Here is a 16,301-nt window from a genome sequence, read left to right as displayed (position 1 = left end):
TACTGACCCTTTTTATCTCTTACCTGCTCCAGGAAGTCATTTATTGACAGGAAAGTATTTTATGGCTGCAATTACTTAACAGTGAGGGTTATGCTGTAGTCTAACCCAGCTCGACCCGGATTGAAACTGCCACTTGCATACCTGATTTTTAACTCTTTTAGGCAGAGAAAGAAAAAACGGAATGCAGCCTAGTTATTTGTGTGCTTGGCACTGTACATACACATGTTTATCTCATCATGTCACACTTCACCTCAGTTGTCCTTTAAGGTGTTATGCTTCAGTTGCTCATTGTCCTGACAAAGCGCCAGTTGGTCCCTGTGAAATGGCTGTTACAGAGGAACTGTCCCGAAAATCTTAAAATTTAAAACACATACAAATAAGAAGTACAATTCTTCCAGAGTAAAATGAGCCATACATTACTTTTTCCCTATGTTGCAGTCACTTACAATAGGTAGTAGAAACGTGACATTACTGACAGGTTTTGGGTTAGTTCATCTCTCCATGGGGGATTCTCAGCATGGCCTTTATTCTTTATAAAGACATTCCCTGAAAAAATTTTATAAAAATATGCTGGCTAGCCTCCCTGCTCACCGTACACTTTTTTTGGCAGTTGGGTGGGTGGAGCAACGGCCATTCACTAAGTGCTTTTAAAAATAAAGAAAACCCTGCGAACCTCCCATGAGAAGATGGGCTAGTCCAAAATCTGTTGTTAATGTCACATTTCTACTACTTACTGTAAGTGACAGTGGTATATGTTTACATGTATTTTAAATTTTAAGATTTTCGCAACTGAGGTCCTTTAAACCTGTACTGATTTGTTCCCACTTTTCCATATGTATAGAAGGCAGTAAATTGATGTTTTAAATGGATGTGCGCTGCCATTCTATCTACTTTGATTGTATGTGCTGCTGCTAACTGTTGGGAACCGGACTTCTTGTTGGTTCTACTAGACTTGTGTGCCCTTATTCTCACCCATTGCTCATGAATGCAGCAGCCAGAATCATTCACTCCTCTCATCACTCCGCCTCTGTAGCGCCCCTCTGTAAATCCCTCCACTGGCTCCTAATCCACTTCAGAATCAGCTTCAATATACTTTTGTCTGGCCTACAAATCCATCCACAAGTTTTGCTTGACCTGCATTGCTAAACTCGTTCACAAGTACGCACTTGGTCACCCACTCCAATCCTCCAACAACCTACATCTGACTGCCCCAGTCATTACCCACTCCCATGTATGACTACAGGCTTTCTCTAGAGCTGCCCCTACTCTCTGGAACTCCATTTCACCTTCTATTAGGCTCATCCCTCCTTCAACACCTTTAAGCAAGCCCTCAAAATTCACCTGTTGGCCTTGTCTCCCTAACTATGGTCCTAATCCCCTCTGTTGAGAACCCATTCCTTGGTCCCCTACATATTGTGTCCCTACCCCTCCCTTTAGATTGTAAGCCTTTACCAGGGCACCCCCCTTGTGTATCCAGCTAAATCATACACCCTTATTATCATGCACCCATCTCAATGACTGACTTGAATTACATCGTCTTTAAGACCATTACTAACTGCATGAGCATCGCCTCACACTCATGCCAATTTCCTGTGCTGCATAATCTTGTATTCTTGTTTTGACCTAGTGCTGTCTGTAAACCTATTTATTGCTGCCTGTAACCCTATTTATTGTCCAGCACTGGGTAATATGTTGTCACTTTATTAATAATACTAGACCTAAGTCCTGTTAACATAACGGGTGCTAGGCCTCCCTCACAATCCCCCTCCCGCCCCTGTCACCATCACAGTTGCATGGCAGCACACACACCCACCCCTTGGCCTCATCCTCCTCCTGTCCCAACAGCGCATGCGCGGTTCGGCAAAAGCACAGACACAGGAGAAGGATGCAGGGACACAGGGGTTTTATTAAGTAGGATAAATTATAATTTCCTAGTCCCTGTGTTGCATTCCAGTTCTTGTGTGTCTGTTATCTGTGCAGTAATCCTTGGCCAATGCTAATATATTTCTGGCAGTGGGGTGTTTGCTCACAAAGGTTGTCTTGCCTAGGGAACAAAATATGACATAAATAGTCCTAGACTAGATTAAAGTCGCCAGAATCTCAATTCTATAGAAAACTTGTGAAGGGAGCCAAGTGTCAGTGCTGGGGAGCATGTTAATACAGTTTTTGTGAGAACTGCATATTAATATAGCATTCTATTTAATACTGCTTGTTTTTTCTATAGGATGGAACAAAAATATATGGAAGATGTGGAGGCTATTGTGGGAAGTGTGTTCCACATTTAGCTGCTGGCCTCCAGGTTCAGTTGCAAGAACGCTAATGGAAGAACAGTTGAGCAAGCTATAAACAAGATGGCTAAGATGACTACACAGTCATACTGTCTGAGTGTCTGTGTGTTAAAAGGACATAGACTGATATCCAAATTGCGTCAAGAACAGTTACACATTGGCTGGTATAGTTGGCAAAAATGACTGGGCTATGATCATACATGACTCAAATGTGAGTAGTGCTTAGTTGTACGGATGTCACTGAACTCAGGTCATTGTCTTGGATTTATCAGATTTGTCTTAATTATGTATGACCAAACCTGACATTAATTTGACCACTACTGAGTGGTGCTAAACAAGTTGATCTCCAAGTCATATTCACTGGAGCTATTGCTTGTCAGCAATGCCTCAGAGATTGTTAAAAAGTCAACTTATCAGTTTTGATAACAAAATGCAGCAACACCATTTAATGTGTAATAGCCACTGATGTCATAAATGTTTAAAATTACTTACTGAGGCTCCAGCGATGGCTGTCAGTCTCCCCAAAACTCCTTGCGGGCTCTGGGTGGTTTTCTGGCTTCCCCAGTGCACGGAAGCTGGAGTGTCAGCTGACCTACATCGGGTCATTTGACAATCCGGCTTCTGTACACAGATGCTGGAAGCCACTAGGAGCCAACAAGGCAGTTCAGGGAGGCTGACAGCTATCACTGTAGCCTCGGTTAGTATTTTTAAGCCCCCCAAAAAAGGTCCCCATTATCCTACAGGCATACCGGTTAGTTGAGACTTCTGGTTACCTGAATTCCGGATAACGGGGACTTTGCTGTTACTGGTGACGGCATTTTTCATTTAAGGTTATGATTTCTAGAGTGGAGTACGTATTACTTTTGTCTGCATAATATTTTTCTGCCATAAGTTGTGTACTTTGTATATGTATAAAGACCTGAATGAATAATTTGAGTCCAACCTATGAATATATAGTTCAGCCAACATTCCCTTATGGCGTATTTGGGACAAATTAGGCCAAGATCCCCTGCACAAAAACATGCCTATTTTGCCAATTAAGCGCATTGCTTTTATCTTTGGTGTCTTTAGTCGGGACTGTTGGCAAGTATATATAAAAATGAATATTGTACTGCAATGTTTTCCCAAACATGTCCTCACTTTTCACCAACTTAATATTCATACAGATAGCCTCACTCATGCACTGATGGTCTCCGTGCCACAGCAATGTGCACTTATGTGAGGTCTTAAAGGAAAACATAAGTAAAATAAATGATTTTAACTTACCTGGGGCTTCTTGGAGCCTCCTGGAGTCGTCCTGTGCCCACAACATCCTCCTGATTCCCTCCGGCCAGCAGTGGTGACCCCTGCAAAGTTGGCCCATTGACAGCTACAGTGCATGCACAGCCCCGAGCCGTGTGCACCCTGATCGTGCTCCCAGGAGCGCTCTGCTCATGCGTAGTATGCAAAAATCCAGGGGGCTGCAAGAAGCCCCAGGTAAGTTAAAATAATTTTCTTGTACTTAAGTACTTCTTTAACTCTTGAGGACACAGTTGTGAAACTCTGTTATAGCACATGCCCTACCTCCAAATAACTGCTATACAACTATCTACTTTATTGTAATTATGTATATGATACGCTTACATCTTTGCTTATATTTTTGTATTTATTTAAGTTATTTTTAAAGCATTTGATATACTGGAAATTACAGATGTTCTTATGCATTTTACTTGGAGAAACCTATATGCCGGCCTGTACTGGTAAACCAGAATCTTATAATGTAAATTACAACACGCTAAATATTTAAGATGGATTTACACACAATTGTGATTATGGTGCTTTGGATTTTGTTTGACCAGGGCAAATTCTCAGGTATTAACTTACATTTCAAATGTGAGATGCTCAGTGTTTTCTAACAAACTTTGAATGAGTAAAATTAAGTTATTAACTGAAATCTGATAACAAGCAATCATCCGGTTATGGCAGCTGTTACATAACAAAGCACTAAAGAAATCTTAATATCTTTGCATTCTCAGATGTTAAATATGACTCTACAGTGGATCACCACCCAGTGTTCAACTTCTCATTTTACGTAAACAAGTCAACAAAAGAACACAGTATAAAAAAAAAATATATCTTTTTAAGTCATTGTAGCTTATGACTAATCTGAATTTAACTAATAAAATGTAAAGTGTTTTTTTTTTCAAGTTATTGTAAGATTTATACCAAGAACCTAAATTTCTTGTGCAAATTTCCACCAGCTGTCGAGACTGTACACACATCAGCTCCCTCTGCTCTTCTTTAAACAGCTCCAAAACTACTATCATATGAAGAATGTTGGTCTTGTCTTGGCAACAATGACAAAATATATTTTAAAAGGTGTCTAAAATTATTTTATATCATCAATCATCCAGTTATATTGTATTATTAAATCTGCTTCTGACACTGGATTAATGCTGTGTTGTTCCAAAACCTATTATTATTATTATTATTATTATTAGGAGCACCACAAAAGATAATGGCACTATTTAAATTCAAAATAGTAATAATAATAATTATTATTTTAAATAATAACAATTATTTTTACAATGGCATTATCTTCAGTGGTTCTGCACAAAGTAAAATGCAAACATCAGTGCACAATATAGAGGTAGTATACAGCAGCAAAAGTATGAAAATATCCAATAGAGGGTCTAACAAAACATACCTAAAGTACAAGAATCAGTGTAGAAAGGAAAATGTAATCTACCATTATTTATGCATAGTACATTGTAAAAAAAACCACCTTTATTGTACATATAACTGTCACAAACCTGAACGAAGAAACAGGATTTGACCACAGTTTGCAACAATACAGACACTAAGACAAGGAAATTAGGTGCAAAATAAGGTTTATTGCAAAGCAATATAATGCAAGCATGCATACAAATGTGAATGCAAATAAAATGTAACCAAATGCACAGCACACGACATGTACAGATAACCCGGGAATGCAGTGACACAATATATACAACACCCTGACTAATATATCTAGCTGAGCACACCATAATATATACAGAGGATATATACAAACATAAAAAACGTGCTAATATATATAGTACAATCATATGCAGTACCAAAGGATCAGGCAGTATCAGAATCAATAGGAGAGCAGTGTCAGTAGCAGGTAATCAGACAAATGCGGTACCAAGGATTAGGCAAAAGCAAGGTCTCAGACAGAATATACAGAGTTCAGCAACAGGGAGGCCAAGACAAGGTTCAGGACAGGGAAGCAGGTACCAGGTTGTCCAGAAATTCAGGCCTGGAAGCACAAAGTTCTGGAAAATGGTTGGAGCAGAAGGCAGCCCTTGAATAGTCCATGTGATAAACAAGATACATTTGGTGGATTGCAGAATATCTGGGTCTGCTCAAAGTCTACAGAGCCCTCTGCTTGTGGCACAATGGAAGTCTATGAAAGTCCAGGTCAATGCTGCCACCAGCAGGCAGAAAGTGTCAGAACATGGTTCCTGACAATTTTGCTCTTTCCTACTTAGGTAACCCTGTTCTGCTATAATATGCTGCTGCAAATATGCAAAAAATCCACTTTAAGAGCATAGATTGCTCAATGTTGGAATCAGCAAGACATCAGTTTGTTTGGTGTTCTTTTAGTGCAGTCTGCCATTCCATTGTTATATGCCTTATTATCCAGCTAATGCTAACTTCTGTACTGAGTTCCTTGCTGGGGAAGGTATAGTAAGGTAGAATGATGCACAACAACAGGGGACCACTTAGCAGGTAGATGTCTGGCTAATCCCAATAGTGCATAGCCTAAGGATTTCAAGTGAATTTTTGGGGTGTGGAAGGACAACTAAGTGATGGGTGTCCAGATATTGGTTTTCCATAAAGCTTGCTGTATGTAAACAATTCAAGGTGTTGAGCAGTGCACCACATCCAGTTTTAGAAGCAGTAAAAAAATGCAACATATTGGAATTGTTGGGATAGGTAGGGGGAGGGGTGGGGGGTAACTTTTAATGGCTTTCCAAAAGTCCTCGGCTAGGGCTGAAAGTGAAAATAGGCTTGAGATACAAGCTTAGGGTGTAATTAGCTGATCGGTGAGGTCATCAATTATGATCATTCATTATTTCCAAAAACACTGGGTGGATTTTTGTGTAAATTAGGTGCAAAAATTACTGAAACAATTGCTGATATTTTTGTCTAATGACATCTTCAGGAAGAGAATGTTTGCACTAAGTCTGATGTATAATTTAATAGGAGGTGTCTACCACTGTAGAAAACAATTGCATTTATATTTGGAATACTGTAACTTATAAAAATTATTTATGGGATTTTAACTGGTGTCATCATTGCATTATTACATTTACAAATGTTGCTTTGTATGGATGTCTGTATAACCGTATACTGAGATTACATTCCTTTACAATTTCTTGTAACATTTAAAGAGGAACATTAGTGAAATGGGGGAAAAATAAATCAATATATTGCTAAGTGAGAAGTTAAAAATATAAGAGAGATTAAAGGGAACCCAAGGTGAGAATGATTTGGAGGCTGATATATTTATTTCCTTTTAAGCAATACCAATTGCCTGGCTGCCCTGCTGGTCCTCTGCCTCTAATACTTTCAACCATAGACCCTGAACAAGCATGCAGCAGGTCAGGGGTTTCTGACAATATTGTCAGAACTGACAAGATTAGCTGCATGCTTGTTTCTGGTGTAATTCAGTTCACTACTACAGCCAAATAGATCAGCAGGACTGCCAGGCAACTAGTATTGTTTAAAAGAAAATAAATATGGCAGCCTCCATATCACTCTCATCTGGGGTTCACTTTAAGAAATGATTGATATTTGGCATGTAATTTGTTCACTTTGTTTGATCCACAATCAGCCTGCATGTAATCATCTTTACTACTGGCAGACATGAAAAAAACTAAACACACAGCACCACCTGATCTTTATCCACAACCCCTAAAAATGTAATAGGCTAAAAGGTTGTTTTTATTAATAGAGATACATATGCTCAGAGGGAGATACTGGTTGCTTGGCAGTTTGAAACAACTGTTATTTCCCACAATGCTACAAGGCTCCCAGACAGGAAACTGTCAGGACCTAGGTTCTCACATTGTGGGAGGGGTTTCACCATTATATCAGCCATACATATATCCCTGATGATGTATTCGAGAAAATGTAAAGATTTCTCATGGTAAAGAGGGTATGAGCTACTGCTTGCGATGAAGCTCAGTCCTTGGTTACACTTCCTCTTTAAAGTAAAGCCACTTTTTTTGTTTCTTCCAAGGCAAATAAAGATCTGCTACATACAGTATATGTAGTTCAGGATATATTGTAGAAGCACTTCTTATTTTAATATTATCAGTCGCAGCCTTAAACCCCAGCCCTAAGGTGTCACACATGCCAAATCACACCCTTTTTATGCTGATAAAGATGGTGAAACACTTATGTTGAAATGAATGAGAATAAGAGTTAACAGTGCCATACAAAAGCTATTACATGTGCAACCATTACACATTTCCCAAAATAACTAGTGCAGACATTAGGCCTCTTGCACACTGCACGCGATTCCGATTCAGATTCCGCTTTTTAATCAGTTTTTACATCCAATTCAGATTCCGATTTGCAGTGTGCAAGGAGCAAACTGCAAATCAGAATCTGAATCGGATGTAAAAACTGATTAAAAAGCGGAATCTGAATCGGAATCGCTTGCAGTGTGCAAGAGGCCTTACAGTTATGTATCTCAAACCATCTTATAACCACCTCCCCCCTTGCCACAAATGACAACTGCTTTTATCCTTCCACTTATGTAACACATTGGCCTCGATTCATCAACACTTAGCAAATTTGTTAACAACAGTTTGGTAAAATACCGAATTTGTTAACTTCATTTCAAGATTCATCAAAGTTATCTACAGCTGTTAGCGAACATTCGTTAACGATTCGGTAACGATTCGCTAAAACGAAAGAAAGTGCAATTCATGAAAAAGAAAGTGGGCGTGGTTTAGCGTTACATTTAGGATTAGTTATCTCCTTCACTGCTCTGTCGTTATTCCTGTCAGATCATTGCTGACAGAGAAGATGGAGCCATTTGAAGTGGTTATGTATCAGCTGAGAGTGATTCAAAGGCGCAGAAGGGCAAGAATAAGGTCTGCAACCATATAAATTTGTAAGAGAATAGATTTATTTGCTATAACACGACATCTGCATTTCTCTTGAATCATCTTGTAAGAGAACACAGGCAGTGCCAGGGTTAACTAATTTTGCTAGCTGCACTATAATTTTTTAGAAAAGGCTCCTATCAAATTGTGGGATTGTCCCAACCATTTCCAGAATCCTGGTCCAGGTGTTAAGCCCTATTCAGAATGTTGCTACGTAGTGCTCAAAGGACTGCCTTTTACCCACAATTCCATGGGAATCCTATGGCCTTGTGTTAAATTACCGCTGTAGAATGGAAATATCGACACGTTACCGAATGTTTACCGAATTGTTATCGAATTCACACCGAATGCCGAAAAACCTTGATGAATACAACTAGAAATCGCTAAACTTCAAATTCGGTAATTTAACAAACTGGAAAAAGTTATCTCAAAGATAATGATGAATCGAGGCCAATGTCCCCAGTTACAAAGGCTGACATCGTTGTGTACCATGTACTGTATAATAAATGTCCCTATATAACGGATGCTGCAATACCCCTCCCTACACACACATGTAACAAGTGTTGCCCTCCTCTCTCCTTATTTAACAAGTATTACCTTCCTGTTCCTGACCCATATAACAAGTACAGCCCATCTGCTCCCCCAATATAGAATTTGCTTCCCTTTTGATACCCCAATTTATGAATAGTGCTTCCCTTCTGCCTCCTTTCCAACATGTAACATGTGCTATCCTCCTGTCTGCCCCCTCCCCACAAAAACAAATGATTATGCCACCACCATCATTGCAAAGCAGCTTGGGGAGCAATAGAATACAATTACCTGCTGCACCCTGAACTTATCTACTCTCCTTCATTGTCTGCCCAAAGCCAATTGGTCAAGGGAGATAACTACTGCAGTCACATGACCAGTGGCAATGCTCAGCTATGAACCCAAGGCTGGAGAAAAAGGAAAAGGATCAAGATACTGGAGAGAAGTAGTTCCCACAGGAAGAGCAGGTAATTATACTCTCTTAAAGCACCCTATGGGAAACTCTGCCTTGACGGTAGTGAGGGAAGCATTTGTTACATGGGGGTGAGGCAAAGATCAGCCATTCTCTCTATATCATTAGCCTCTAGGCATGTGCCTCCAATGCCTAGGGGGAAACCTAGCCCTGCCAATAAAACACCATAAAATATATTTGGGCATTTTCCAAATGACTATTATGTACTACTAATAGACCTAAGCCCGTTTAAAAATGGGCTCTAGGTCTTTTTTTTACCACCGCCGCCAGTCACTGCGCATGCGTGCGTGCCCGCCGTGCATGCAGTTGCCACACGTATCTCCACTGAAATGCTTGTGTGTTTCTGTGAAATACATGTGTGGGGCCTATGTTGGTTCAAAGTACTCTAGATACTACACTGGCTTATGTGGGTTATGATCCAGCAGCTAAAATATACAGCTCGTGAATTGTATCATGTTTAGTCTTGTCAGGGTGATTGTTGATGTGAACTTTGGTATTAGAATTAAAGCAGGGATTTAGTTCTGCAAAACCTCATCATTTCTATACCTATAGTAATTTAAGCATTTCACTCCTGCAGAAATGTTGAAAACTCCTATGCCATTTTTTCTCATGACCACAAAAGATTATTTCCTTATGTAGAGTCAAACTAATATGTAAATGGACATTAATTGTTATTGAAGCATACAGGTAGATAAAAACTGAATAATGCAGCACAAAGCTCTTTATTTGGTTTTATTGTGCGCTGGAAAATCTATGACTAATGTCAAAGGAAATGCTGACATAAAATTCTTGGAATGCGTGAAATTAAGGATTAGTAAAGCCTTCCTTGATCTCAAATAACTTAAGACATCTTTACATTTGTAATGTACGTACATCTCTTCAGTTTCCGGTTCCAGAGATTTACCCTGGAGGTAAATATCATATTCTCATTCCTCTTATATACTTCCTTAGTACTTCAACTCTTTGTTAATTAAATGCATGAAGGAAAGGTTTTACAGTACCTGCACATTTTACTGAACAAAACCTGTGAAGTACAGTACTGGGTTCTTAAAACAGAAAGTCTGTGGATATCATGAATTCCAGTACAAATCCTAAAGAGAAGTAATATATTCCTCATTCCTTAGGGTAAATAATAATTAAAAGTATGATTAGCATAACTCAATCCATCCTGTTTATGGAATGAAAACTTGAACTCTTTCTCCTCTTGCTTTGAAACAGCAATGCTATGCATTACAGTGTCTTTAATGGAGAATGTTTCAGGTCTTTGTGCCCCTTCTGTCTTACAAAATATCTAAAACAAATGTGCAGGAACCAAATGCTGACCTCCATACATCTATGCAACAGCCACAGCTACCCATGTACAGTGGGATGCGAAAGTTTGGGCAACCTTGTTAATTGTCATGCTTTTCCTGTATAAATTGTTGGTTGTTACGATAAAAAAAATGTAATTTAAATATATCATATAGGAGAAACACACAGTGATATTTGAGAAGTGAAATTAAGTTTATTGGATTTACAGAAAGTGCGCAATAATTGTTTAAATAAAATTAGGCACATAAATTTGGGCACTTGTCATTTTATTGATTCTAAAACCTTTAGAACTAATTATTGGAACTCAAATTGGCTTGACAGGCTTAATGACTCCTGACCTACATACACAAATGAATCTAATTATGATAAAGAGTATTTAAGGGGGTTAATTATAGGTTTCCCTGCTCTTTTAATTTTCTCTGAAGAGGAGCAACATGGGGGTCTCAAAACAACTCTCAAATAACCGGAAGTCAAAGATTGTTCATCGTCATGGTTTTGGGGAAGGATACAGAAAGCTGTCTCAGAGATTTCAGCTGTTTCCACTGTTAGAAACATACTTACGAAATGGAAGACCACAGGCTCAGTTCAAGTTAAGGCTCGAAGTGGCAGACCAAGAAAAATCTCAGATAACCAGAAGCTACGAATGGTGAGAACAGTCAGAGTCAACCCACAGACCAGCACCAAAGACCTACAACATAATCTTGCTGCAGATGGAGTCATTGTGCATCGATCAACCATTCGGCCCACTTTACACAAGGAGATTCTGTATGCAGAGGAAGCCTTTTCTTCACCCACAGCACAAACAGAGCCGCTTGAGGTATGCTAAAGCACATTTGGACGAGCCAGCTTCATTTTGGAATAAGGTGCTGTGGACCGATGAAACTAAAATTGAGTTATTTGGGCATAACAAGGGGCATTATGCATGGAGAAAAACAACACAGCATTTCAAGAAAAACACTTGCTACCTATAGTAAAATATGGTGGTGGTTCCATCATGCTGTGAGGCTGTGTGGCCAGTGCATGAATCTTGTCAAAGCTGAGGGACACATGGATTCCACTCAGTATCAGCAAATTCTGAAGACCAATGTCCAGGAATCAGTGATAAAGCTGAAGCTGCACCAGGGCTGGATCTTTCAACAAGACAACGGCCCTAAAAACGGCTCAAAATCCACAAGGAATTCATGCAGAGGAACAATTACAATGTTCTGGAATGGCCATCTCAGTCCCAGACCTGAATATAATTGAAAATCTGTGGTGTGAGTTAAAGAGAGCTGTCCATGCTCAGAAGCCATCAAACCTGAATGAAGTAGAGATGTTTTGTAAAGAGGAATGGTCCAAAATACCTTCAACCAGAATCCAGACTTTCATTGGAACCTACAGGAAGCATTTAGAGGCTGTAATTTCTGCAAAAGGAGGATCTACTAAATATTGATTTAATTTCTTTTTTTGTGGTGCCCAAATGTATGCACCTGCCTAACTTTGTTTAAACAATTATTGCGCACTTTCTGTAAACCCAAGAAACTTCATTTTACTTCTCAAATATCACTGTGTGTGTCTCCTATTTGATATATTTAACTGACATTTTTTATCGTAACAACCAACGATTTATATAGGAAAATCATGATGATTAACAACGTTGCCCAAACTTTCGCATCCCACTGTATATACCAATACTCCTTTTTGTTGTGGCTTTTTTTTTCAGTCTGTCAGGAAGGTAGCAAGAATGTGGACCTGAAGACATGCTTAAGGTGACACCCAGACAAGAAAAAAAAAGACACAAGAATGAAATCTTTAGGTCTCACCCAGCAGGTCTGTACAAAGTCACTGGCCCATATGCAATTACCTTTTCTTTCTGTGGTCTCCCCAGGAGATACATTTTCATCTTCGTTTTGAAATAACTTTTAATCACTTTACATTTGAAAAAGTACCAAAACGTGGGTGAAAAAAGTAGCATAAAAATTTTGTCTTGCTTGCTGGTAGTTTAAATGGCAGTTTATTGACAAGGTGTGAAAATATCACGAGGAGAAAACTCAGGAGAAAAAGTTAATTGCATATGGGCCACTAGCCCATATGCACTTAACTTTTTCTCCTGAGTTTTCTCCTAGGAGATAATTTTTCATTATCTATTTAACTACCTGCCGACTGTTTCACTCCAATGGGCGAGGCCGTGGCGGCAGCCCCAGGACTGCCTAACGCCAATTGGCATCAAGTCCTGGGGCTCTGTTTTGCAGGAGATCGCGCGCAGGCTGCGCACGCATCTCCTGCTCAGGGGTCAGAGCCCCGCCCCGCCTTCAGTCTCTGAGCGGCAATCGCCATCTTTACATATAGTACAGCGCTGTGATCAGCAGCAGCACTGTACCTGGGGGACAAGAGAGCGATCGGCTCTCATAGGCAGAAGCCTATCACAGCCGATCGCCATGATTGGCCGCCTGCGGGGAGGGAGGGAGGGGAAATATAATAATTAAAAAACTGTATTTTTTATTAAAAAATATATAACAATAATATTTGTTAAAAAAAATAAACACAAGGGGGGTGATCAGATCCCACCAACAGAGAGCTCTGTTGGTGGGGGGAAAAGGGGCGGGGGGCAGGAATCACTTGTGTGCTGTGTTGTGTGGCCCTGCAGCTTGGCCTTAAAGCTACAGTGGCCACATGAGGATATATGAGGGAGCTGGCTGGTGTTGTACTTTGTTCCTTGGTTGAACTCGATGGACGTATGTCTTTTTTCAACCCAAGTAACTATGTAACTATTTCAGCAAAAAAAAGGCCTGGTCTTTAGGGGGTCTAACACTGCAGTCCTCAAGAAGTTAAAATAATTTTTCAGCACTTTGCAACTGAAAAAGTACAAAAAAGTAGGCGTCAAAGTACTACCAAACTTATTTTGAGTGTTTTTTTTTTTTTTTTTGCTGGTGGCTTAAAAGGCATTTAATTGACACTTTTGAAAATATCACTTAGGAGAAAACTAAGGAGAAAAAGTTAATTGCATATGGGCCACTGTCTCTAATTTTCATGTATAAACAGGATTTGTGCTGCACATTTGCAAATTTACAATAAACTATGGTGGTGCAACAAGAATCTTATTTCAACTGTGGTGCCTACTCTAATGTCCTAAAAGTAGGTTTGAGCATTGCAGTGAACAAAACATGCCAGATACTCACATGAAGGCTGCCTACAACTCCATATAGGAATATGGAAACCAACATTGCATTAGCCTGCTGCAGAATAAAAACAGAAAAAAATGCTTTGAACAGGTATGCAGTGATTGGTATTACAAATGTGCAGCTGTCACACACACAGGTACCATGAACAGGTGCAGTGACTGGTATATAACACTGCGTGCGATCACATAGGTAGGTGCACTGAACAGGTATGCAGTGATTGGTATTACAAATGTGCAGCTGTCACACACAGGTACTGTGAATAGGTGCAGTGACTGGTATATAATATAGCACTGCTTGTCATCACGTAGGTAGGTGCACTGAACAGGTATGCAGGGATTGGTATTAAAAATGTACAGCTGTCACACACACCGGTACCGTGAACAGGTGCAGTTACTGGTATATAATATAACACTGCTTGCGGTCACGTAGGTAGGTGCACTGAACAGGTATGCAGGAATTTTTATTACAAATGTGCAGCTGTCACACACACAGGTACCGTGAACAGGTGCAATGACTGTTATAGAATATAACACTGCTTGTGGTCACGTAGGTAGGTGCACTGAACAGATATGCAGTGATTGGTATTGGAAATGTGCAGCTGTCACACACACAGGGACCGTGAACAGGTGCAGTTACTGGTATATAATATAACACTGCTTGCGGTCACGTAGGTAGGTGCACTGAACAGGTATGCAGTGATTGGTATTACAAATGTGCAGCTGTCACACACACAAGGACCGTGAACAAGTAGTCACTGAATGTGCTGGGCCTGGCACATTCCCTTCTCTAATTACTGCAGCCACACAGCAGAGTGAAATGGCTCACGCTTGCCTGCCTTTTATAAGAGGGGGGGGGGCTCCAGGAGGGAGTGTAGCCTGATTGGCTACTATGTGTCTGCTGACTGTGATGTAGAGGGTCAAAGTTGAGCCTAATGATGTAGTATAGGGGGCGGGTCGAACTCGCATATAGTTCGTGGTTCACCGCAAACGCGAACCACCGAAGTTCGCGTGTTCACGTTCGAATGCGAACCGTTCGGGCCATCTCTGGTCTCTAATTGTCACCCAAAAAAATACCATACACACTGTGTATGAGGAGGCTCGTTGTGCTGCTGTAGCTTAATTTGTGTTTGTATGTGTGTTACAAGCAACTGATCTCAACAAAGCTAGAGCAATACCACTGCTATCAAACACAACCTTAAAAATGTGCAGCAATAAGAAATAGAGCTGTTCAAAAAGCTTGATTGCATCAATAGAAAACTCTAATGAAGGCTTTGATTTGGACAACAACATCTGTCTTCCAGCTATCATGAGCAACATGATTGGGGTTGATTTACCAAGATTTTCCAGGGCTGGAGACCATCAGAGAACACAAGTGATCCTGCGAGGTTGACATAAATTAACAAAAACTGTCTGCTGATAATGGCAGACATTTACGAAACTCTCCCAGGTCATATTGGATAATACCGAGGATCACTGGAATTAGAGGTTGTGTGACTGTACATGTGTGCAGTGAAAATGTCCAGAACAGCAATCTCCACTACGGTCCAGTATAATGCAGATGGGGGTTTCCTGCCTAAAAAACAGAACCTTTTTTAAATAAATCCCAGCCAGTAGACAGACTAGTCATCCCATAAGGACTACATTTTTACTCAAAAATATATGAAGCCAATTCCCCTGTGGTTATATGAATAACGGGAAGTCTCATTAGGATAATCAATAACATAAGAGCATAAAGAAACATTGCATATTATCAATTCCTTATGCTAGAAAATAACTAATTTTCTGTTTTTAAGGTGAAAGCTTTTAACCTGTTAGTTTCTCTGATACAATTAAGAAATTAACTGAAGTAAGACAAGGAAATTGTCTGGATATTGAAGGAAAAATGAAGATTCAAAACAATGATGGAGACTGATCGGAAGAGCGATGTCTCTGCTGACTAAGCTACAGTCCCAGAATATATCTACAGCATAGGCTGGCTGCCATCAGAAATTCCTGGGCCCCATACTGGGAAAAGGTCAGGGGACATACAGAAGAGCAGACAAAGGCAGAGCAGAATTATCAGAGGGTTGCAGGAGAATGCAGAGAAGAGAAGACTTCCACACTGTGGCATTAGTTGAGTAATTTATTTATTGAAATCTTTATATAGCGCTGACATATTACACAGCACTGTACAGAGTATACAGTATTGTCTTGTCCCCAACTGTCCCTCAGTGGGGCTCAGAATCTAGTCCCTACAATAGTCATATGTCTATATATGTATGTATCGTGTAGTGCATGTATCATAGTCTAGGGCCAATTTAGGAGAAAGTCAATTAACTTATCTGTATGTTTTTGGGATGTATGAGGAAACCAGAGTTCCCAGAGGAAACCCACACAGGCACGGGGAGAATATACAAACT

The 16,301-nt window shown here is 40.0% G+C and overlaps 1 protein-coding gene across 4 annotated transcripts in view; it reads left to right on the top strand.

Annotated features, from left to right (window-relative positions):
- The window catches only part of ADAMTS20 (ADAM metallopeptidase with thrombospondin type 1 motif 20), a 229,355-nt gene extending 213,352 nt beyond the window's left edge, over positions 1-16,003 (top strand). For 2 of the 4 annotated variants that reach the window (XM_068276563.1, XM_068276561.1), the window contains one exon: positions 2,225-4,674. In XM_068276563.1, coding sequence (XP_068132664.1) covers positions 2,225-2,320 — 96 coding nt within the window. In that variant the 3' untranslated portion in view covers positions 2,321-4,674. Of the gene's footprint in view, positions 1-2,224; positions 4,675-15,695 lie in introns of those variants that run through there. The other 2 variants (XR_011030416.1, XR_011030417.1) reach the window with 2 other exon arrangements.
- The last annotated feature ends 298 nt before the right edge of the window (positions 16,004-16,301 follow it).

This window comes from Hyperolius riggenbachi, chromosome 3 (genome assembly GCF_040937935.1).
Source record: "Hyperolius riggenbachi isolate aHypRig1 chromosome 3, aHypRig1.pri, whole genome shotgun sequence".
Lineage (NCBI taxonomy): Eukaryota > Metazoa > Chordata > Amphibia > Anura > Hyperoliidae > Hyperolius > Hyperolius riggenbachi.
Note: the sequence above shows the minus strand (reverse complement) of the source record. Positions and strands in the feature narration are given on the sequence as shown.